This window comes from Eimeria acervulina, genomic scaffold (assembly GCF_000499425.1).
Source record: "Eimeria acervulina Houghton genomic scaffold, Eah_scaff39, whole genome shotgun sequence".
In the NCBI taxonomy this organism is placed as follows: Eukaryota; Apicomplexa; class Conoidasida; order Eucoccidiorida; family Eimeriidae; genus Eimeria; species Eimeria acervulina.
In genome coordinates, this window is record NW_013549842.1 from 4682 (window position 1) to 27208 (window position 22527).

At 56.0% G+C, this 22527-nt stretch overlaps 4 protein-coding genes across 4 annotated transcripts; 2 read left to right on the forward strand and 2 right to left on the reverse strand.

The window, feature by feature from the left end:
• Nucleotides 1-427: 427 nt before the first annotated feature.
• On the reverse strand, nucleotides 428-9171 carry EAH_00008180 (hypothetical protein, conserved; the record flags this gene model as incomplete). The annotated part of the gene is made up of 14 exons (XM_013395670.1): nucleotides 428-2377; nucleotides 2618-2722; nucleotides 2987-3187; nucleotides 3411-3783; nucleotides 4279-4392; nucleotides 4601-4926; nucleotides 5162-5639; nucleotides 5780-6396; nucleotides 6519-6888; nucleotides 7079-7284; nucleotides 7462-7692; nucleotides 7883-8131; nucleotides 8240-8446; nucleotides 8569-9171. 14 exons carry the CDS (start codon nucleotides 9169-9171, stop codon nucleotides 428-430), a joined length of 6030 nt encoding a protein of 2009 aa, XP_013251124.1.
• A 1788-nt stretch (nucleotides 9172-10959) lies between these two features.
• Nucleotides 10960-13533, reverse strand: EAH_00008190 (zinc finger (C3HC4 RING finger) protein, putative; the record flags this gene model as incomplete). Its single annotated transcript, XM_013395671.1, has 4 exons — nucleotides 10960-11110; nucleotides 11359-11844; nucleotides 12949-12998; nucleotides 13105-13533. 4 exons carry the CDS (start codon nucleotides 13531-13533, stop codon nucleotides 10960-10962), a joined length of 1116 nt encoding a protein of 371 aa, XP_013251125.1.
• A 1261-nt stretch (nucleotides 13534-14794) lies between these two features.
• On the forward strand, nucleotides 14795-16456 carry EAH_00008200 (hypothetical protein, conserved; the record flags this gene model as incomplete). The annotated part of the gene is made up of 1 exon (XM_013395672.1): nucleotides 14795-16456. The coding sequence occupies one exon, from the start codon at nucleotides 14795-14797 to the stop codon at nucleotides 16454-16456; it is 1662 nt and encodes a 553-aa protein (XP_013251126.1).
• A 985-nt stretch (nucleotides 16457-17441) lies between these two features.
• On the forward strand, nucleotides 17442-21797 carry EAH_00008210 (hypothetical protein, conserved; the record flags this gene model as incomplete). Its single annotated transcript, XM_013395673.1, has 2 exons — nucleotides 17442-21089; nucleotides 21237-21797. 2 exons carry the CDS (start codon nucleotides 17442-17444, stop codon nucleotides 21795-21797), a joined length of 4209 nt encoding a protein of 1402 aa, XP_013251127.1.
• Nucleotides 21798-22527: the final 730 nt, after the last annotated feature.

Consider the following 22527-nt stretch of genomic DNA (forward strand, 5'->3'; position numbering starts at 1 on the left):
TCTTGCTGCCTACTGCTCGTGCCTGTTTCTTTACGCTGTTGCTGCTGCTGCTGATGTTGCTGTTGCTGCTGCTGCTGTTGTGCAACGTCTACCGCGTACTATTCACCTAATCTGAAGACAAGCAGCAGCGGCAGAGGCTGCCGCTGCTGCTGGTGCAGCTCCTGTTGCTGCTGCTGCTGCTGCAAGCATCACAACTTCACTAAATATTGTAGGCAAATTAGACAAGTTAATTGAAATTCGTGCGGCTGCTGCATCTAGCAGCGGAAGCTGCAGCAGCAACTACCGCTTTCAGGTTGTTGCTGCAGCTCATGCGGTGCAGCCTATGCTTTATTTAGATGCTGCAGCACCAGCAGCATCTGCTGCTGCCACAGCAACGGCACCCGCTGCAGCAGCAGCACCTTGCTGCAGCAGAAAAAATTGAGGGGCTTCACTGCCATGTTGCTGCGGGAGCAGATTCAACAGCGAGTTCTTCTGGCCCCTCATCCTCAGCAGCTGGCTGCTGCTGCTGCTGTTGCTGCTGTTGCTGCTGCTGCTGCTCCTCAGGGGCAACAGATTCTCCAGGGGTTGAAGGTGCCTGCCCAGTGGTGGACTCCGAATCCTGCTGCTGCTGCTGCTGCTGCTGTTCTTGCTGCTGCTGCTGTTCGTCTTCTTCCATCAGAGAGTAGACGTCTTGCTGCTCCTCTTCCTGCTGCTGCTGCTCCTCCTCCTGCTGCTCCTGCTGCTGCTCTTCCTGCTGCGGCTGAGACGACTCCTCACTGATGTCTTCAAGCTGAGAAGACTCGCTCGTCTGCTGCTGCTGCTCCTCCTGCTGCTGCTGTTGGTCCTCTTGCTGCTGCTGTTGCTCCTCCTGCTGCTGCTGTTGCTCCTCCTGCTGCTGCTGCTGCTGCTCCGCGTGCTGCTGCTGCTCTTCGTCGTGCTGCTGCTGCTCGTGGTGCTGCTGCTGCTGTTCGTGGTGCTGCTCCTCTTCCTGTTGTTGCTGCTCTTCGTCATCCTGCTGCTGTTCCTCCTCTTCCTGCTGTTGCTGCTCCTGGTGCTCTTCTTCCTGCTGCTGCTCTTCGTGCTGCTGCTGCTGTTGCTGCTGCTCATGAAGCATCTCTTGCGATTCCTGCTGCTCCTCTGCTGCACTGTCTGCTGCTATATCTTCAGTGAGCTCCTGAGGAGTGTTGCTTGTTTGCTGCAGCGGCAGCTGGGCTTCCTGCAGCGGCTCTACCTCTTGCATTTCTTCTTCTTGCTGCTGGTGCTGCTGCTCATCCTCCTCCTGCTGCTGCTCTTCGGGCTGCTGCTCCTCTTCCTCTTCGTGCTGCTGCTGCTGCTGCTGCGGCGAATCCTCACCAGGTTCGCTCTCTTGCTGCTGTTGCTGCTGTGCGTGCTGGGGCTCCGGCGCTGCAGCAGCAACTGCAGCAGCTGCTTCTGCTGCTCTTGCTGCTGCAGCAGCACTGACGTCGTCCGCCTGCTCCCGCTTATGCATTTTTTCAGGTCTCTGCTGCTGCTGCAGCAACTGCTGCTCATGCATAATGCGTTTGGAAGTGACAGAGGCCTGCTGCTGCTGCTGCTGCTGCTGCTGCTCGTGCTGCTGCAGCAGGAGCAACACCGAAGGGTCTTCGGTGCCTTGACCCTCCAGCAGCTGCTGGTGTCGCTGCTGCAGCTGCTGCAGCTGTTGAAGCTGCTGCTGCTGCTGCAGCTGCTGGAGCTGCTGCTGCTGCAGCTGCTGGTTCTGCTGCGCCTTCCTCAGGTCCTCCTGTGTGCGGCGCAGCTGCGAGAGCAAGTGGTGCTGCTCCTCTTCTGCTGCAGCAGCTTGCTGCTGCAGCAGCAGCTGCTGATCAGCGAGCTGCTTCTGTAAGACTTGGTTCTCTTCTGTTTGCTGCTGCAGCAGCTGTCTCACTCCAGCGAGCTCCTTGTCTTGCTGCTGCTTTTGCTGCTGCAGAGTAGTTATCTCCTGGTGTGCCGCAGCAGCAGCAGCATCTTTCAAAGCCTGTTTCTTGCCTTCATCGTGTGCGGCTGCTGCTGCTGTCTTAACAACATTTAATGCTTGCTGCGCTGCAGCACAAGAGACAACTCCCACTCGAACAACACGACCAACAGCAGCAGCAACTTCAGGAGAAAGTGCTGCTGCTGATCCTGCGTTTTGCTGCTGCTGCCCTAAGCGCGAGCGCAGCATTTCATTTGATTTCCGCTCCCGCAGCAACTCCTCCTGCAGCTGCTGCTGCTGCTGCTTCAAAGCTCCTGTCTGTTGCTCCAGCGATCGAAGCTGCTGCTGCTGCTGCTGCAGCTGATGCACCTGCTGCTGAAGCTGCTGCTTCTCCGTGCTGCTGCTGCTAACCTCCTGCTGCAGCTTCGACACCGCGCTCTCCAACTCCGTCCTCTTAACTTCGCTCTCCTGCAGCAGCAGCAGCAGCAGCAGCAGCACGGCCATCATCAGCAGCAGGAACACCAAGCGAACAGCGGCAGCAGCAGCAGCAGCAGCAGCAGCAGCCGAACAGGCAATCGAACCGGCGGTTGCAGCAGAAGCAGCACACACAAAACCAAGAGCAGCACCTCCATACACGTGGCATCAGCAACAACAGAGGCAGCAGCAGCAGCAACAGAAGCACCAGCAGCAGCAGCAGCAGCACGTTACCTTGAGAGCAGCAGCTTCCTTTTGTCGTTCAGAGAGCAGCTGCTGCATTCGCTGTGCAAATCGGCTCTTCTCCTGTCGCAGCTGCTCCAGCTCTCCCCTATCCACCTGCAGCAGCAGCAACAGCAGCAGCAGCAGCAGTGTTAGAACAGCCAGCGTTTATACGAGCAGCGGCAGCACAACCGACAACTCAACGGCAGCCACTCTCAAAACAGCAGCAGCAGCAGCAAACGAAGCACCAATGGCAGCAGTAGCAGCAGCAACAGCAGGAGCAATAGCAGCAACAGCACCAGTAGCAGCAGCAGCAGCAGGAGCAACAACACCAGCAATAACAGCAGCAGCAGCAGCAAGAGCAGCAGCAGCAGCAGGTACCCCTTCAAAGCGCTTGAGAACGTTGTGGTAGTTATTCTTCCACTCTGCTGCTTGCTGCTTTGCTGCTTTGTGCTGCCTCTGCTGCTCCTCTAGTGCTGCTTCTAGCTGCCGCACCCGCAGCTGCAGCGGCTGCTGCTGTTCCCGCATCTCCTGCAGCTGCTGCTGCTGCTGCTGCAGCCGCTCGTGAGCTGTCTTCAACTCCTGCAGCACACGGAAAAAGAAGCAGCAGATGCTCCAACTGCAGCAGCCAGCGGCAAAACCTGCTGCAGCAGCAGCAACAGCAACAAGCGCAGCTGCAGCACCAGCAGCAGCAAACACTGGTGAGAGAGAAGAGAGATAAAAAGAGACGAGAGACAGAAGCAAAGGAGACAGCAGATAACTGCAAGAAAGATATAATATATTAAAAAGTTTATGCATGTCTTACAGCATTAAGCTGTGCTGCAGCAAGCTCTAGAGAGGGTACACGAGAGAGCAGCTGCTCTTTTGCTGCTGCTAGCTGCAGCTGGCGCTGCAGCACTTCGTTTTGTTTGCTGTCTCTTTCTGCTGCAGCCTTCATATCCTCTAGAGACCGCTTTAGCTGTTTTAGCTGCACTTCGCGCTGCACACTCTCAATCCTTGCTGCTCTTAACTCCTCTTCTGCTGCTGCACGAAGCAATAGAGATTCCTCTAATCGGGCATGCAGCAAACGCTCTTGTGGCTGACGCTCCCTGCTGCTGCTGCTGCTGCTGCTGCTGCTGCTGCTCCCGCTGCTGCTGCTGTCCCCACTGCTCTCAACAGGAGACTCGCTGCATGAGGTGCTGCAGTAAACAAACAAAAACAAAAATTAACAAACATATTTATATATACAGATATATTATCTATCAACGTTATATATATTCGACATATATATTATTTACTATTTCTATATACATATATATATATATATATATATATATTATATACATATATATATTTTATTTATATTTGTATAGAACCATCGGCATTTATATATATTTATATTACATATTACGTATATTACTACTATACAGAAATATATATATTATATATATATAAATGTATATATATATATGCATATATATATATATATGTTTATACATACATATATATATTTATATATATTGTATATATTATATTTATATTGAACAAATAATGTAGATATATAAATAGCCAGCAATAAAACAGAACGAAAAAGAAACAAAGCGGCAAACAAAGACAGAGAATGCAGAGAAAAAGCGAAGCAGCCAAACCACGCAATAAACCCTAAACCCTAAACCCTAAACCCTAAACCCTACATTTCTTTGATTTGTGCGTGAAGAGATTTTGTCTCCGTTCGAAGTCGCTCAACATCACGCAGCAAACTCGCGTTGCTTCGCAGCAGAGACACACTCTCCTCTTCAGCAGCAGATCTGCACACAAACCCTAAACCCTAAACCCTAAACCCTAAACCCTAACGTCTAAAGCCTAAACCCTAAACCTTGAGCCCTCCGCTTCGCTGCCTCTCCAAACCGGAAACCCTAAACCCTCAATATCCACAGAGGTTTAAGGCAAGACAGCAAAAACCCTAAACCCCAAACCCTAAACCCTAAACCCTAAACCCTAAACCCTGGGTCACACCGTGTGCTCTTAAGTTCTGCTCGTGTGTCGCTGAGGTCTTTCTCGAGTGCAAGGAGTTGCTGCTGCTGCTGCTGCTGATGCTTCTCTGCTCGTTCAAGCTGCTGCATATCTGCAGCGCGAGCGTCAACCTCTCTGCGGTATCTCTCTTCTGCTGCTGCTGCTGCCTTTTTCTCTCTCTCTAATTCGCTCTCTAAGTGCTGCAGCTGCTGCCGCAAGTTGTCCGACGTTGCTGCTGCTGCTGCTGCACTTGCTGCTGCGTCCTGCTGCTGCTGCTGCTCCTCCTTCAGAGCTGTGATCGTAGCCTCCAGCTGTCCTATCTGCAGTGTCTGTACACCACACGCACAGCAGCAGAAGCAGCAGCAACAATAGCAGCAGCAGCAACAGCAGCAGCAGTAGCAGCAGCAACAGCAGCAGCAGCGACTCGCCCGTAAACGCAAGGCGCGTACTAATAGCTAAAACCAGCAAACCCCCATAGGAACAGCAGCAGGTGCAGCAGCAGCAACAGCAGCAGCAGCAAGTGCAGCAGCAACAGGTGCAGCAGGACCCATACAACACAAAAACTGAGCTTGCCTTATCGTTGAGAAGAGACTCTATTTGCTGCTGCTTGTCTTGCAGCTGAGTGATGCTGTCAGCCTTCTCTTGGAGTTGCTGCTGCAGCTGCTGCTGTTGCTCGTTGCTGCGCTGCTGCTGCTGCTGCGCCTCCACTGCTGCCTGCTGCCAGTGCTGCTTTAAGGCCTTGCAGCTCTCGAGTTCGTCTTGTAGCTGCTGTAGCTGCTGCTGCTGCTGCAGCTGCTGCTGCTGCTGATTTGGTGACGACGCTGCTCCTGCTGCTGCGGTGTCTGCTGCAGCCTCAGCAGCAGCAGCACCAGCAGCTCCTGCTGCAGCACCACTCACAGGGCGGCTGCCGTTGTTGTGGTTGTTGTTGTTGCTGCTGCTGTCTGTCGTTGCTGCAGCAGCAGCACGTTGCTGCAGCAGCCATATAATCTTCTCCTTCTCCTCCAGGCGGACGCGCAGCTCCAGCGTTTGCTGCTGCAGTTGCCTGCAGCAGCAGCAGCACAACAGCACATAACGGAGAACAAACTACCAACAACGCACTGGTGCTGCTGCTGTTGCTGCTGCTACAATTAATCCTGCTGCTGCCGTTGCTGCTGCAGGAGCTGGTGCTGTTGCTTCGCTTACTCGACGGTAGGCTTGAGCTGCTGCAGCTCTTCCTGTGCTGCTGCTGCTGCTGCTCTTGCTTCTGCATGCTGCGACTCTCTTTCTCTGGAGACATCACTGAGGTTGGCTAGCTGCTGCTGCAGCTGCTGCGTATCTTGCTTATGCTGCTGCAGCAGCGTGGCGTTTTGCTGCTGCTGCAGCTGCAGCTGCACCTGGAGGGAAGCACAGCGTTCCTCGTGCTGCACGTCTGCTGCAGTAGCCTGCTGCTGCTGCTGCTGCAGCTGCTGCTGCAACTCGACTAGCAGCAGCTCTTTTGAGTGCAAGGCTTGCTGCTGCTGGCTCGCCTCCCGTTGCTGCTGCTGCTGCTGCTGCTTCAGTGCATGCAGTTCATCTCTTAAGGCCTGCGCCTGCTCTTCTAGCTGTCTGCTGCGCTGCTCCGCTATCGTTGCCCTGCTGTTGCTTTGCTGCAGTTGCAGCTGCTGCTGCTGCAGCTGCTGCTGCAGCCGCGTGCACTCGCTCCGGAAGAAGTCTGCCGTTGCTTTCTGCTCCGCTAGCTGCTGCTGCTGCTGCTGCTTCTCTGTCAGCAACTTGTTAGTCTGCTGCTGCTCCAGGCATAAGGTGGCTGCGACTTCTTGCATCTGCAGCAACAACAGCAATAACAACAGGTGCAGCAGAAGCAGCACATAGGGCAGCGGCAGCAACATCAGTAGCAACACGGACTTCAGCAGCAGCAGCAGCAGCAGCAGCTGCAGCAACAGACCTGCGCGACAAAACGTCTCATTTTATCTTCAGCTTCTTCCAGGCGCTCCGCAACTTTGGTGTGCTGCTGCTGCTGCTGCTGCTGCTGCTGTGCTGCTACCGTCTGCTGGTCTGCTGCCTTCGGGTGCTGTTCGAGGGCAGCATCTTGTCGCACTTCCTCTAGCTGCTGCTGCAGCTGCTTCCGCTGCTGCAGCAGCCGCTCTACTGCAGCAGCAAGCTCCTTGCGGTCTGCCTGAACTTGCTGCAGCTGCTGCTGCAACTCCCGAAGTTCGTGCTGCAGCTGCAGCTGCTCTTGCTCCTGCTGCTGTTGCTGCTGCTTCTCTGCAGCCTCCCGGTGTTCCGCCAGCTGCAGCAGCTGCAGCTTCAGCTTGCTGCAGCAAACCCCACAACCATGCTCGCATGCAAATGCTTCTCCATCAACACGGCAGCAGCAGCAGCACAACCACCAACAGCAGCAACAGCACAACAGCAAAAGCAGCAGCACACGAGCAACAGCAGTAGCAGCACAAGTACCAACAGCAGCAACAACAGCAGCAGCAACAGCAGCAGCGTCGCGCTTACTTGGAATACCCCAGCAGCTTTTGATAGTCTAGCAATGTTGCTGCTGCGCTCTGCTGCTCGCTGCTGCTCGACCCTGCTGCTGCTGCGATGCCTTGCTGCTGCTCATGCCTCAGCCGCTGCAGCTCCCAAGCAGCAGCAGCAACTTGCTGCAGCAGCTCGTCGTTGCGGTGCATGTACCGTCTGGCTTCCTCTTCCTTCTCTCCATACTGCAGCGGGTGAAGCAGCAGCAGCAGCAACAGCAGCAGCAGCAAACGCAGCATGAATGCCCCTTGCCTCAGTGCGCTCAGCAGCAGCTGGGTTGCAGTACTGCTGCTGCAGCAGCAGCAGCAGAAGCACCAGGAACGACACCGGCAACAGCAGCAGCAGTTCTATTCATTACCCACCTCGCTCTCTAAGAGCTGAATCTGCTGACTCTTCTTCCTGTTCTGCTGCAGCAGCTGCTGCATACGGCACTCCTGATCCGCCTGCTGCTGCAGCTGCTGCTGCAACTCCGTCTGTTGCTGCTGCAGGTGCTGCTGCAGCACCTGCTGCTGCTGCTGCAGCTGCTGCGCCGCCGCCTTCCAAGCCTCAGCGTCCTGCTGCTGTTGTTGCATCTGTCCCCTCAGCACGTTGCACTGCAGCAGCAGCAGCAGCAGCAACAGCAGCAAGTGAAGCAGCAACAAGGTTTGCATATACAAGAGGCAGCGCAGGAGTGGCATGCAGCAGCAAACGAAACCCTTCTTAAGTAAATGGAGCAGAAGCATCAACAACAACTGCAGCAGCAACAGCAGCAGCAGCAGCAGAAGCAGCAACAGAGGGCCTCACCTGGTGAGATTTTGCATCCAACTCCATTAGAAGTTTAATTGCTAGGTCTGTCGGGTGCTGCTGCTGCTGCTGCTGCTCCGACATCTTCTGCAGCTGCAGCTTTGCTTCCTCCTCAGTCATGCCAGGCTGCTGCTGCTGCTGCTGCTGCTGTTGCTGCTGCTCGCTGTCTGTGCTGCTCGCCGTTGCTGCTGCTTCTGCTGCAGCTGCGTCTTCGCGTGCTTGCTTCAACTCTGCCTCTCTTGCTTCGGCCTGCAGCAGCAGCAGTAGTAACAGCAGCAGCAGCGAAGCTCAGGAGATCCTGCAGGGTGAGCAACTTGGCTGTTTCCTCCGCAGCAGCAGCAGCAGCAAGCAACTTACCTCCTGTAGCAGCTGCTGCTTCTGCTGCTGCAGCTCCTCAATCACTTGCTGCTGTGCTGCAGCAACTGCATCCTTCTGCTGCAGCAGACTCTGCCTCATGTCCAGCAGCTCCTGCTGCAGGCGCTGCTTCTCCTCAGCAGCAGCAGCATCCAACTCCTGCTGCTGTTGTAAGCAAGCGTACTTGCGCTGCAGCTGCTGCAGCAAGTTCTGCAGCAGCAGCAGGAACACACCACGAAGCAGCAGCAACGGTAAGCAGTAGCAGCAGCAGCAGCAGCAGCAACTTCTTCAACTAACTAGCTACCCTATACCTGCTATAGAAGGCAACTTACATGCACTTCATCATACTTTTGCTGCTGCTCTTGTTGCTGTTGCTGCTGCTGCTCCTTTTGCTGCTGCTCTGCTGCCTTTGCTGCAGTCGAGTCTCTGCTGGCTTGCTGCAGCTGCTGCTCCAGTTGCTGCTGCTTCTGCTGCGAGTCCTCTAGCTGCTGCTGCAGCAGGTGCTGCGCTGCTTCTGCAGCATCGAGCCGCCGCTGCAGCAGCTTCGCCTTCCCCTCCGCAACTGTTGCTGTTGCTGCTGCAGCAAGAGCCTGCCGTTCTGCTGCTAGCCTGGAGATCCTTTCAGACGTTAGCGAGTCAAGAAGAGAGTTCTGCTGCAGCAGCAACTTGTCGTTTCTGCACTGCAGCTCCGCTGCGGTGAGGTCCCCCTCCTGTTGCTGCTGCTGCTGCTGCTGCTCCTGCTGCTGCTGCTGCTGCTGTGGCTGCTCGGGCGTTGTAGAGTTGCCGGAGGGGCTACGGTCGGCAGGTGACGCGCCATCGTTTTGCTGCTGTTGTTGCTGCTCTGCTTGTTGCTGCTCCTGCTGCTGCTGCTGCTGCTGCTGCTCTTCTTGCTGCTGCTCCTGCTGCTGAGGGGAGCTCTCCTCTTGCAGTGCCATTTTGCTGCAGACAGAGGCACAACCCGTTCCTGCTGCAGCAGGAGAACTCTAAGATCACGAGACTTGCACTTGCTGCAGTTTGCTGGTGCTGCTGCTGCTGCAGCTGCTTGTTAACTTAGCGGCAGACGCCTGTGCTGCTGCTGCTGCCCGGGGTGTTGCAGCAGCAGCAAACGGAGAGGCAGCAACATGCAGCTGCTAATCCACTAATGTGTGTCTAGACCAAAGAAGTTCTGTTTTTTCGTTCCTCTTCTGCAGCAGCACCAGTGGCAGCAGCAGCAGCAGCAGCACCAGCAGCCGGCCAGCATGCGCATGCAGCCGGCGTCCCAGTAGGCTGCAGTGGGGTGTACGTACACCTCAGCTACCACTATAGAAACACTTCTTATTCAAATTTTTTTGTCTTTTAATACCGTTAATCTACCTACGGCGCCCGAGCGCAGCAGCAGCAGCAGCTGCAGCAGCAGCAGTGACGGCAGGTTTTGCTGTATGGCTTGTTTGCTGCTGCTATTTTGCAGCACCCAAAGAAGATCTGCTGTTGCTGTTTAGCGCTTTATCTCTGCAGCTTTAACCCAAGCTGCAGCAGCTGGAGCAGCAACTGCTGCCGCTGCTGTTGCTGCTGCTGGTTTTGCTGCTGCCGCTGGTATTGCTGGTGCTGCTGCTTTGTCTGTGTGTGTTTAAGAGCCCATATATTTATATGTTTGTGCTTGTCTGTGTCTCCTCGTTGCTGCTGCCTGTCTCCGTTTTATCTTCTTTTTTTGTCTCTCTTTGTCTTTGCTTGTCTCCGTTGCTGCCGTCAGCAGCAACTCGCGCGTAGCAACAAATGAAGTAATTAGAGCAAGAAACCTTGATTGCTGCTGCTTTTGCTGCTTCTGCAGTTGGTCGTGCTGCTGCTGCTGCTCCTGAAGTTGTTCGTGCTGCTGCTGCTGCTCCTGAAGTTGTTCGTGCTGCTGCTGCTTCGGGTGCTGCAGTTGTTGCCGCTGCTGCCTCTGCTGCTGTAGTTGTTGCTGCGGCTGCCGGTGTTGCTGCTGCTGCCGCTTCTGCTGTTGCCGTGCGCAAATCAGCATAAACTATCGAAGGCAAGCGTAAAAAGAAGACAAGTACTTACAGCTAGCTATATCTAGCTGCAGCTAGCTACACTCCGCCGCACCTAATTACAGCTAGCTACAGATAGCTAGAGAGGGATTCAGCTGCCTACCGCTGTTTGCGACTATATATATATATATATATAGCTACAGCTAGCTACACCTGGCCATAGCCTGATACAGCCAGTCATAGCTGGCTAGCTACAGCTAGCTTTAGCTAGTTACAAACACCGCCAGTATGCAGACTGCGTATGGGGAGTTGATATGGCAAGGGACGCATGCTGCTGCTGCTGCTGCTTCTGCTGCTGACAAAGCAGCAGCAGCAGCAAGAGTAACAGCAAAAAAACACAAACTGCCACCGCTTCACAAATTCATTCAGCATCTGTCGCTACACCCGAAGTGCAGCAGCAGCAGCAGAAACAGCGTTACCAGCCTCCCCATGCCGGAAAGGAGCTAGCAGCAGCACCTGCTGCTGCAGCAACAGCAGCAGCAGCAGAACGCTTGCTGCAACCAAAAAATATCGTCGTTCAGGCAATGAGATGCAGGAAAATATTCAGGGGTTCGCGCTGCAATCCCTGCAGCAGCTACTGCTGCAGCAGCTGCTGGAGTTGCTGTTCAAGTTGCTGCTGCAGTTGCTGCAGCAGGTGCCGGTACGGTTGCTGCAGCACTTGCTGCAGCGCTGACGATCTGTAGGAAGATCAGCTCTGCTCTACTGCTCCTGCTGCTCCTGCTGCTCCTGCTGTTGCTGTTGCTGTTGCTGCTGCTGTTGCTGCTGCTGTTGCAAGTTGTACTGCAGCAGCAAATCCTCCGAGCTCTCAAAGTGACGGAGAGGCAGCAAATGTTGCGGCGGGCAGGCAGCGCTGCAGCAACAACGACAAAAGCAGCAGCAGCAACAACAACAATAGCAGCAGCATAAGCAACAGCAGCAGCAGCAGCAAAAGCAGCAGACACACGTTAATATCGCACTGAGGGAGCTTTCTCTTTGTCTGTCGTGTCTTCAGAGAAACAGCATGTCTGTTTATTTATTTATTTATTTATTTATTTATTTGTATCTGTTCTTATTCGTCTTTGTTTATTTTCTCGCTGCTGCTGCTGCGCTGCGGCTCACCGACAAACAGGGCATGTAGGCGTCTGCTGCTGCTGCTGCTGCTGCTGCTGTTGCTGCTGGCACCACCTGCTGATACAAGACCAGCAAAAGATGTGGCCGCATGCAGCAGCCGTTGGGACGCTGCAAAAGCTCTGGCAAAACAAACACACCAACGTGCTGCTGCTGCTGCTGCTGCTGCTGCTGCTGCTGCTGCTGCTGCTGCTGCTGCTGTTGGGGTTATCTGTAGCTGCTGCGCTTTCTTCTTTTTTCTCCCTTTTCTCCTCCTTGCTGCTGCTGCTGCTGCTATTGCTGCTGTTGCTGCTGATCTCAGCAGCAGTTTCTTTCTGAATTTGCTGCCGCGCCCTCTGCCTCGTAAACATATTAAAGAGAGAGTGCGCAACTAACAACCCCTGAAGCAGCAGCACTGCAGCAAAGCCGCGCATGTAGGCAGCAACAGCACGGGAAGAGAGGCCCCCGTACAGCCGAAAGAGCCGCCGCTGCAGCAACCTGCAGTAGCAGAAGCAGCAGCAGCAGCACAAACAAATGAGCAGCAGCATCCCGCCACAGAAACCAGCCAAACCAGATAAACAAGCAACAGCAGCAGCAGCAGCAGCAGCAGCAGCAACAGCAGCAGCAACCTGCCTCTGTGAGAAGTGGAGGAATTTGCCGTCCCAGAAAAATAAAGCCAAGTGAAATCGACGCAAAACTGCAGATACACCCCAGCAGCAGCAGCAGCAGCAGCAGGCAGCATGCAGCAGCAGCAGGTGGCTAGCAGCAGCAACTAAGAGAGATGTAACCATAGCAGCAGCAGCAGACGGTGCTCGAGAGCAAAAAACCCACCTGCTAAAAAATCATCGATTGCTGCTGCTGTTGGCGTATACAAACCAAAAACCCTGAAGCAGCAGCAGCAGGAGCAGCAGCAGAATCAAGAGCAGCAGAAACAGCCCCACCAGCAGCGGCCCCAGTAGCATCAACAGCAACGCCAGGAGCACCACCAGCAGCAGTCTTAGAAAAAGAAGCAGCAGCAGAAGCGCAATCAGCAGCAGCAGCACAAGCAGCAGCAGCAGCAGCAGCAGGACATGCCTGCATGTCTTTGCGATGAGTGCTGCAGCGGCAGCAAAAGGAATCGAACGCAGCACCGCAGCCCAAAGCAGCAACAGGAAGCCGGTAATGCCGCCATAGTGAGGGGGCCCCACCTGCAGCAGCAGCAGCAGCAGCAGCAGCAGCAGTAGCAGCAGCACAAGCAGCAACGAGCAAGCAGCGGCAGCAACAGCAGGGACAGCAGCAGCACAAGCAACCAACCATAGGAGAAGCAGCAGCAGCAATTCACTGCTTATCCCAGTTAATGAAGACAAATAGCAGCAGCAGCCACGGCAGCAGCAGCAGCAACAGAGCAAGGTGAAGCTGCAACAGCAACAGCACGAACAGCTGCAGCACAAGCAGCATCTCGAAGAGCAGCAGCAGCCGCAACAGCACGTGGAGCGCCAGCAGCAGTAGTGACAGCAGGTGCAGCAGCGATCCAGTAAGAGCAGCAGCAGCAGAAGCAACAGAAGCAGCAGCAACAGCAGCAGCAACGGCAGCAGCAGCAGCAGCAACAGCAGCAGCACTTACCGTTCTGAGTTCGCAATATTCCTCCCCAAGGGACTGCTGGCTGCTACCCCCTAAAGAAGCAGCAAAATAAAGAATCTGGACAAGCGATCGAGCTGCGTGTTGCTGCTGCTGCAGCAGCAAACACCAATCTGCTGCAACAGCACGAGCATATCTCACCCATCGCCTCCATGGCATGATGCTGTTGCTGTTGCTGCTGGTGCTGCTGCTGCTGTTGCTGCTTGTGCCGCTGCTGCTGTTGCTGCTTGTGCTGCTGCTGCTGTTGTTATTGCTGCTGCTGCTGCTGCTGTTACCGCTGCTGCTGCTGCCACCATCTGCAGAAATAGCGTAGCTTGCGGATAACCGTCTGCTGTTGCTGCGTCTGTTGCTGCTGCCTGCAGCAGCAAGGCTATTCCTTCGCTGTGGTTGTCCTTGTGGAGGGAGCAGCAGCTGATGCAGCTGCTGCAGCAGCTTCTGCAGCTGCTGCGTGTACACCCGACAGTAGAAGTCATCCTTCTGAGCAGCTCGCAGCAACTCCAAGTGCGAAGCACCGGCACCAAACGCCATGCTGTTGCTGCTGCTGCTGCTGCTGCCGTCAGCAGCAGCCATCCTGCTGCTACTTCTGGTGCTGCTGTTGCTGCTGCTGTACCTGCTGCAGCAGCAGCTGCTGCTGCTGCTGCTGCGGAATTCCAGCAGCAGTGTTATATGCTGAGGTTCCGAGATTACCCTGATTAACGCATCTGTCCTCCCTCAGCAGCAGGGGCTGCTGCTGCTGCTGCTGCTGCTGCAGTCCGTGGAGAACCGCAATTTCTGTCGCTGCTGCGCGCGTTGCAGTTGCTGCTGCCGTTGCTGCAGCTGTCCCTGCTTTTGAGATAACGGCTGCTGTTGGTGCTGGTGCAGTCGCTTTCTTCGTGCTGCTGCTTCTGCTGCTGCTGCTGCCGGTTGCCTCTCTGCTACAGAGCAACAGTAGTTGCTGCTGCCGCTTCTGTGGTTGTTGTTGCTGCTAGGCGTAGGCGCAAAGGTGTCTGCTGCTGCTGCAACTGTCTGCATAGCTATCTGCCCCCCAATTAATAGCGGGAATATCGCTAGTTGCTGCTGCTGTTGTTGTTGTTGTTGCTGCTGCTGCTGCTGCGGGTCAACGGGGCTGAGTCGCCGCCGCCGCCGCCGCAGCAGCCGCAGCAGCAACAGCAGCAACAGCTCCCCAAGCAGCAAACTCAACACCAATCGAAATACGAGTATTTATTTGCTGATTATATTTATTATCTTCTCTGTGTTGGTCAGCTGGGGAGTTCCCTGGGACAGTTTCTGCTGCTGCTGCTGCAGCAGCTGCTGCTGCTGCTGCTCGCGCTGTCTTGTCGCAGCAACAACCAATCAGCAGGCGCTGCTGTCTTTGCTGCTGAGTCACGGCTTTGCAATCATCCTTCATTAACACGCAGCAGCAAAGCTGCGCCAGGAACCCTAAGAGCAGCGGCAGCTGCTGCTGCTGCAGCTGCTGCAGCAGGAGCCGCCACCGCCGCAGCAACAGCAGCAACGGGGGGCACCTCAGCTGCTGCAGTAGCAGAAAGAAGGAGAGTCATTGCCTCACCAACGGCAGCAGCAGCAGTATCCCAAGCCTTGCAAGCAGCATCAGCAGCACCAGCATTACCACAAGGAGCAGCAGTAGCAGCAGCATTCCAAGCAGCAGCAGCAGCATTAGTAGCAGCCGCAGCAGTACCCCAAGCAGCATAAGCAGCAGCAGCAGTACCCCAAGCAGCATAAGCAGCAGCAGCAGTATCCCAGTCAGCGGCAGGAGCAGCAGCAGCAGCAGCAGTACCAGCAGCAGCAGCAGCAGCAGCAGCACAGGAGGTTCGGTAGCAGCGGAGCAGCAAAGATGGAGTCTGCTCCGCTGCCTCGCCTGTGGCTGCAGTACACAACAAAGGACGGAGTCCCTTATTACTATAATCAGCTAACGCAACGAACGCAGTGGGAGAGGCCAACGCAAGATGCTGCTGCTGATTTAGCTGCTGCTGCTGCTACTGCTGATGCTTCTGCTGCTTCTGGTGCTGCTGAAACCAACAGTGGAGGTGCACAGGATGCAGCGTCATACGGCGCGCTGGTCTTCTCCAGCACAGCAATAGGCAGCAGCAGCAGCAGCAGCAGCAGCAGCAGCAAGCTGCAGCAGCAGGGCTTAACGCTGTCGCTCAGCGACTCCCCCGGACTTGCAGCAGGAGCAATGCAACCCTACAGCAGCAGCAACAGCACCAGCAGCAAACCAGGTGATTTCAATCAAGGATTCGCAATGGGGCAACTGGATACAGCAGCAAAAGGAGGAATGATGTGGGGGTCTCAGGAGCAAGGTGCTGCAGCAACAGGGCAGCAGCAGCAGCAGCAGCAGCAGCCATGGTGGAGCTGCTTTCCCATTGCTGCTGCGCAGCGGCTGTTTGATGTTGACTCGCAGCAAGTCTTGATGCGTCTGCATGCGGTGCTGCCAATACACCTGAACGGCAGCAGCAGCAGCAGCAGCAGCGAGAAGACGAGCCTGCTGCAGCAGCCTGACTTGTACGGTCCTGTGTGGATAGCAGCAACAATTTCCCTCCTAATTTTTATCTCTGCTTCTCTACCGCTGCTGCTGCTGCCACCAAAGGGTGCAGCAGCGGCAGATGGCTCCGAAGCAGCAGCAGCAGCGGCAGAAGCGGAAGCAGCAGCCGGCCTCAAACTTCTGACGTTTGCAGGTGCTGCTGCTTATGCTGCAGTTGCTGCTCCTCCTGCGTGCTGCTGGCTGCTGCAGCTGCTGCAGCGGTATCGCAGCAACAGCAGAGGGACTCCGCTACCGCAGCAAGAGCAACAGCAGCAGCAGCAGCAAGATGTGAGCCTTGTGCAGCTCCTGTGTCTTCAAGGATATGCAGCAGCAGCTGCTGCTCCAGTCGTGTTGCTGCTTTCGCTGACGCAGCTGCTGCCGAGCGCAGCTGCGGGCAGCATTCGGTGGCTTGCTGCTGCTGCTGCTGCTGCTGCGTCTGCTCGCTTCCTCCGGCAGCAGCTGCAGCAGCTGCTGCTTTCGCCATCCAAAAGACGATTGCTGCTGCTGCTGCTGCTGGTTGGGCAGGTTGCTCTGCTGCTGGTTGTGGTTTTTGCTGCGCCCCAGTACCCCAGCTTGCTGCAGCAACAGCAGCAGCAACTGCAGCCGGAAGCAGCTCCACCCCCCATCATGCCTCAAGCCTCTGAGCAGCAGCAGGAGCAGCAACAACAGGATACACCTGCAGCAGCAGACGCTGCAAACAGCGAGACTTTAAGCGGCACAGCCACCGGCATCACCGAGCAGGAGCAGCAGCAGCACCAGCAGCAGCCACAAAATGTAACGAATGCGGATGCAGCAGCAGCAGACGCAGCTCTGGCATCGGCAGCAGAGGCGCATGCATCTCCCTCACCAGGCGCAGAAGCAGCAGCAGACGCAGCAGCAACAGACGCAGCAGCCGCAACAGATGCAGCAGCAGCATCAGCAGCAACAGACGCAGCTGGCTTGAACTCGCCAGACACCCCCAGCCAGTCACCCTAAAACGCTACCTGAGTAGCCACCTGGCTGGCTAGCTAGCTGGCGACATAGCCAGGTAGTTAGTAGCTAGCTAGCCGTATGGCTAGTTAGAGATCTAGCTAGCTAGCTAGCTGGTGACTTGGCCAGCTTGCCAGCTATCCAGATATATAACTAGCTAGCTAGCTAGCTAGCTAGCTAGCTAGGCAGGCAGGCAGCTAGCCAGACGGCTAGCTTGATAATTAGATAGGGGGTGGGAGCAGAGCTGCTTTGCGCAGCGGTATTCAGCGGCGGGAAGCAGCAGCCGCAGCAGCAGCAGCGGCAGCTGCAGCGCCAGGTGCAGCAGCAGCAAACAGCTCCTTTAATTTAATTCTCAAACTAAAGCATTTTATGCACTTCGATGCACTTATCTGTGCTCCTGCACGTAGCCCATACAACAGCAGCAGCTGCATCAGCAGCAGCAACAGCAGCAGCAGTAACAGCAGCAGTAGTATTAGTAAAGCAGCAATAATGTCTATTGCCCTAGGTATTGGAGCAGCAGAAACACTAAGCAGCACAAGCAGCAACAGATCTTAGTACAAGCAGTAATAGAATCAGCCAGCAGCAACAGTAGCAGCAGCAACAGCAGCAGCAGCAAACTGCGGTGATGGGGCCAGAGAGGTTAAGAGAAGGCTTCTTTGCAGCAGGACAATCACAGAAATATTCAGAAACAAATACAGCAGTGCTGTCACCGTGCACACACACTGCTGTTGCTGCTGCTGCTGCAGCAGCTGCTGCTGCTGCTGGGGCTTCGAGCATGCATGCAGCCCCGTGGGAAGGAGAATATTTCATTCTTAATTTGCTATGAGAAAATTTTTTCTGTTTTCCTGAATAAGGTCGTAAGGGTATTTGTTTTTCACAGCGGAAGGCGGGCAGCAGCAGTAGCAGCAGCAGTAGCTGCTGCTGCTGCTGCTGAGCTGCCGTCGTTGCTGTTGTGCTTGCGGTTGCCTAGAAGCCATTAAGGCAGTGGGATATGGGGGCAGCGAGGGGAGCAGCAGGAGGAGCAGGGACTGCTGCTTCTGCAGCAGCAGCTGCTGCTGCTCCTGCTGCTCCTGCTGCTCCTGCTGCGTTTCCGCGGTTTTCTCCTTGGAATCAGCAGCAAACCCCTTGGGCCTCTTGGAGGCATTTTTTAGATATATGTGAATCTCTTCTCGCACACGAGACTGCTCGATGCAGGTGTATCTGCAACAGCAGCAGCAGCAGCAGCTGCAGCAGCAGGGGCAGCTGCACTATCTCCAGCAGCATTATCTGTAGCAGGAGTGAAAGCAGCAATAGCAGCAGCAAGCGAGCATTAATCTGTTGCTGCCCTTGCGGCTCCTGCAGTGCTGCTGCAGAGGCTCCTCATTCCCCTCCCTCGAAGCGCAGCAAGAAATGCAACAGCAACAGCAGCAGCAACAGCAATAGGAACAGCAGCAGCGAAGGGCTGCGCCGCCGTCTGCTGTTTGCTTGGGCGTCACTCTCTGCATGCCGCGCAGCAGACAGCCGCCTGCCAGCAGCAGCAGAGCTGTTGCTGCAGCTGCTGGAGGTGTTCTTATCGGATGGCTATTTCTTCCCCAGCAGCAGCAGCAGCAGGAGCAGCGGCAGGAACTGCAGCAGCAGCAGCAGCAGCTTGCTGCGCCATGCCTACGGGCTGGTGCTGGTGAGGCATGTGAATACAATCGTAGACGCAGCACAGAAGGGGAAGTTTGCTGCTGCTGTTGCTGCTGTAGCAGCAAAAACAGGTATCGATGGTGAGTGGGTGCAGCTGCGGCATGAAGCAACACACCACGAGCTGCCTGCTCTGCAGCAGTTGCGAGAAGCTGCTGCTGCTGCGCTGCAGCAGCTCCTCAGCAGCTACTGGCTTCCGCAGCAAAACAAACTCAAGACCAACCTCATATCCTGCTACAACACCAGCAGCAGCAGCAGCAGCACGCACGCATGCAGCAGCACCGAAATCAAAACGCAAGCCAGACAGCCGGAGCAGCAGCAGCAGCAGCAGCCCAAGATGGTGCAGAACCTTGCTGCAGTTGCTGCTGCTGCAGCAACCTCGATGGCGCTGCCGGCGTTGTTCCGCATGCTGCAGCAAGCGCATGCAGAGTTGCTACTGCGTTCTCTAGTCTTCTCCAGCAGCAGGAACAGCAGCAGTAGCAACAGCAGCAAACGCAGCAGCAGCAGCATGCACCACCCATTGCCTGTTGTGCTGGTGCTTCCAAAAAGGCTGCGCTTGCGTCCGCCGCATTGTCCCTTTGCTGGGGCGCTGCAACAGCAGCAGCAGCAACAGCAACAGCAACAGCAACAAAAGCAGCAGCAGCAACAACAGCAGCAGCAACAGCAGCAAGAAAGGACCGATGCTGCAATCTGCGCAGCGCAGCGGCTCGTGACCGCTTGGCGACGCAGGTGGGGTGTAGCAGTTTCCTGCAGCAGCAGCAGCACTAGCAACAACAACAGCAACAGTAGCAGCAGCAGCAACCGGGAGAAGTTATCATCGTTTGCTGTGCAGCCGGATCAGCAGCACAAGCAGCACCAACAAAAACAGCAACAGCAAAAGCAGCAGCAGCAAGAGCAGCAGCAGGAGCAGCAACAAGGAGATGAAGACTTGGCTCGGCAATTAGTGGAGTGGGGGGCAGCTGCTATTGCTGCGGATGCTGCAGTAGCAAGGACGCTGCATGCGCTGCAGGAGCGAGACGACACCGAGTTGGTGCTGCTGTCATTTGCTGCTGAGTGCTGCTGCTGCTGCTTCAACCCGCAGCAGCATCCGGGGTTAGTGCTACTGCTGCTGCGCCTGCTTGTTTCTACCACTCCTTTATTTTCTACTCAGCTGCTGTTGCTGCTGCTGGCCATCGCCACTGCAGCACCGGACCCTCTCAGCAGCAACGGCCTCGATGCTGCTGCTGCAGCAGCAGCAGCAGCAAAGGATACGAATTCGCCGTCGCCTGCAGCAGCGGCAGCAGCAGCAGCAGCAGCAGCAGGCTGGGGCCAGCAGAAATACACAGAGAGAATTCAGAGGTGGTTGCTGCTGCTGCATAAAAAAGCAGCAGCAAAAGAGCTCCTGGCTTCCTTGAGGCGGCGAACCCGTGCGCACTGCAGCAGCAGCAGCAGCAGCAGTGGTTTGTGCTGCTGCAGCGCATGCACAGAAGAGTTACTGCTTCTGGCTAGCAGCAATGTGCGGCAGTGGCTCCTGCTGCTGTCAGGTGGCCTATCACTTGCAGGTGCTGCCGCACTGCAGCAGCAGCAACAGCAGCCGCTGCAGGGCGACGCAGCAGAGGCAGTTGCGCTTCACTTCCACTGCAACGATTTGCTGCTTCGGCGGTACGCGGCCCCCTGCAGCAGCAGCAGCAGCAACAGACCGGCACCCCCGAAGAAGGGCTGCTCCGAACAGCATGCTGGGGCTCCAAGAGCAGCGAAAGCAGCAGCAACAACAGCTGCTGGTGCTGCTGCTGCTCCTGTAGTGTGCAACAGCGAGCTTCGAGATGCGGTGTACGCGGACCTGTGCGTTTTGTCTCCCTGTGCTGCTGCTGCTGATCCTGCTGCAGCTTTAGTGCTGCTGCAGCAGGCAGTACTGAAGCAGAAGCCGGCTCAAGCGCAGAGGCAGCAGGACGAACAGCAGCAGCAACAGCAGCAGCAGAGTTCCGCTGATCTACCGTGTCTCCTGCTGCTGGCAGAGCGGCGCATGGCGACTGCGTGGGCCGTTGCAGGACAGCGATTTGCTGCTGCTGCTGCTGCTGCTGCTGCTGGCCACACCATCGCCATCCTAAGAACACTCTCGGCCCTTGTCTGTTCCGCTGCTGCTGCTGAGGAGCAGCAGGATCAGCAGCAACAGCAGCAGCAACAGCAACAGCAGCAGCAGCAAGACAGCGGCCTTACAGGGGCATGCGTAGCACATGCAGTTCCAGCAGCAACAGCAGCAGCAGGTTCCGCAGCAGCTGGAGCAACAGCAACGGGGCCCGCAGCAGGAGTTGCAGCAGCAGCTGCTGCTGCTGATGCAGCAACAGGTGGGGATGACGAATGGGTTCAGCAAACGGCGGCTGCTTCTGCTGCTTCTGCTGCTGTGTCTCTGCATCGCATGACGGAGGCGTTGTTGCAGCAACAGCAGCAGCAGCTTGCTGCTTCTGAGATTGCTGAGAATATTTCAAAGCAGCTGCAGGAGCAGCAACGACGCCAACACCAGCAGCAGCAACAGCAACGGCAGCAGCAGCAACAGAATCCAGCAACTCTGTTTTCTGTGTGCTCTGCATCTGTGGAGTTTGCAACAGCAGCACCAGCTGCCGCTGCTGCACCAGGGGCTGCACCAGCTGCCCCTTCCGCAGCAGTGCTGCAGCAGCTGCGGATACACTGCAGCTGTGCATACAGCGCCTTCGCAGCAGCAAATAAGGCAGCTGCGCGGCTGCAGCATCTGCTGCCAGCTGCGGCTACAACAGCAGCTGCAGCAGGAGTAGCAGCAGCAACAGCGCGCCGCTTGCTGCTGCCTCAGAAGTGCAGTTCAGAGGAGAGCAACAGCATATCGGCATGCGCAGCAGCAGGGCGGGAGGCTCTTCGGGTTGCTGCTGCTGCTGCTTCTGCTGCTGCTCCGCACACGGAGGAATATGAAGATGACGGAGCAGCAGTGCAGCTGCTACAGCCGTCCCCTGCTGTGTTAGAAAAGGTATGTTGTACCGTTGCTGCTTCTGCTGTTGCTGTTGCTGCTGCTGTTAATGGGTTGTGCTCTCTTCGGTTGCTTTCACGTCTCTGCTGCTGGGTAAGACTCATTCACGTGCTGCAGCTGGTGCTGTTGCTGCTGCTTCTGCTGCAGTTGCTGCGCCATTCGTTCGCCTATGAAGGCCTCAGCCCTCCACAGGATGATGCAGAGACTCTTCAGTTGCTGCTGCGAGCGGCTGCACCTTTAAAGAGGAGCAGCAGCAAGGCCCCTCCTCAGGGCAAAGCACCTGCTGCTGCTGCCGCTGCTGCTTCGGGCACCCAAGATCCCGCTCCAGTTAGGGAGGCTGGGGCAGCGGCAGCAGCAACACCAGTTGAAGCAACAACAGCAGGAGCAACAGCAGCGACAGAGTCAGCTGTAGGCATCGAGAGAATAGCAGCAGCAGGTACTGACCCCCGCTCAGTGGCACCTGGGGTTCTGGACAAGCAGCAGCAGCAGCGGCAGCAGCAGCAGGTCGGCGGCGACGAAGGGGAGCAGCAGCAGATGAGGCAGCGGCAACAACAGCAAGACCAGCAGCTGCACACGGATTTTCTATCGTTGCTGCTGCAGTCCCCAGCGCCTTTGCGGCGTCGCAGCAGTGGAGCCCGCCAGCAGCAGCAGCAGCAGCAGGAGCTGCAAGATCAGTGTGCATGGTGGTTGAGTCCTTTTGAATTGTGAGGGCTTTGACTGGCTTCTGCAGCTGCTGTTCGTGGCGCTAATTCTGCTGTCTCTCCCCCTGTGGCAGCAGTCTGCTGCAGCAGTCTGCTGCTGCTGCTGCTGCTGACCGGTAGCTATCCATCTATCTAGGTAGCTGGCTTGCTAGATAGCCAGGTGGCTAGCTAGCTAGCTAGCAGGACTCCGAATTAGTTTTTGTTTATCCCTTGCCAAGATTCAAATGGACTTAAACAGTCGACAGCTGCTGACAGCTAGCCGTCTGTATGGCTAGCTGTCTGTATGGCTAGCTGTCTGTATGGCTAGCTGCCTGTATGGCTAGCTAGCTAGCTGCGGGCAACACACCAGCCGTTATACCGGCCAGGACCCCCACACCCAGCGGAGGCGCTCGCTAACCAGTTAGCCAGCTAGCTAGCTAGCTAGCTATACACTAGATAAGTAGTCACCTAACTAGCTTGCTGACCAGCTAACTAGCTAGCTAGCTATCCAGACCAAAGGGTAGGTAGGCAGCCTGCTTGTCGGCTTAGTTCGTCTGCTGCGAACTCTAGCTAGGCGGCTGCCAACTGGCGAGCCTCCTTGCTAGCCAGCTAGCTAGCTAACTAGCTAGCTAGCTCGCGCCTTACGGTGGTATGTGCGATCGAAAACCCCAGCAGCAACGGCAGCAGCAGATCGCTGCGACAGCTGCAATGAGCAACTCCACAGGAGGGGCGCTCAAGCCTCTCAGCGGGACTGGCGG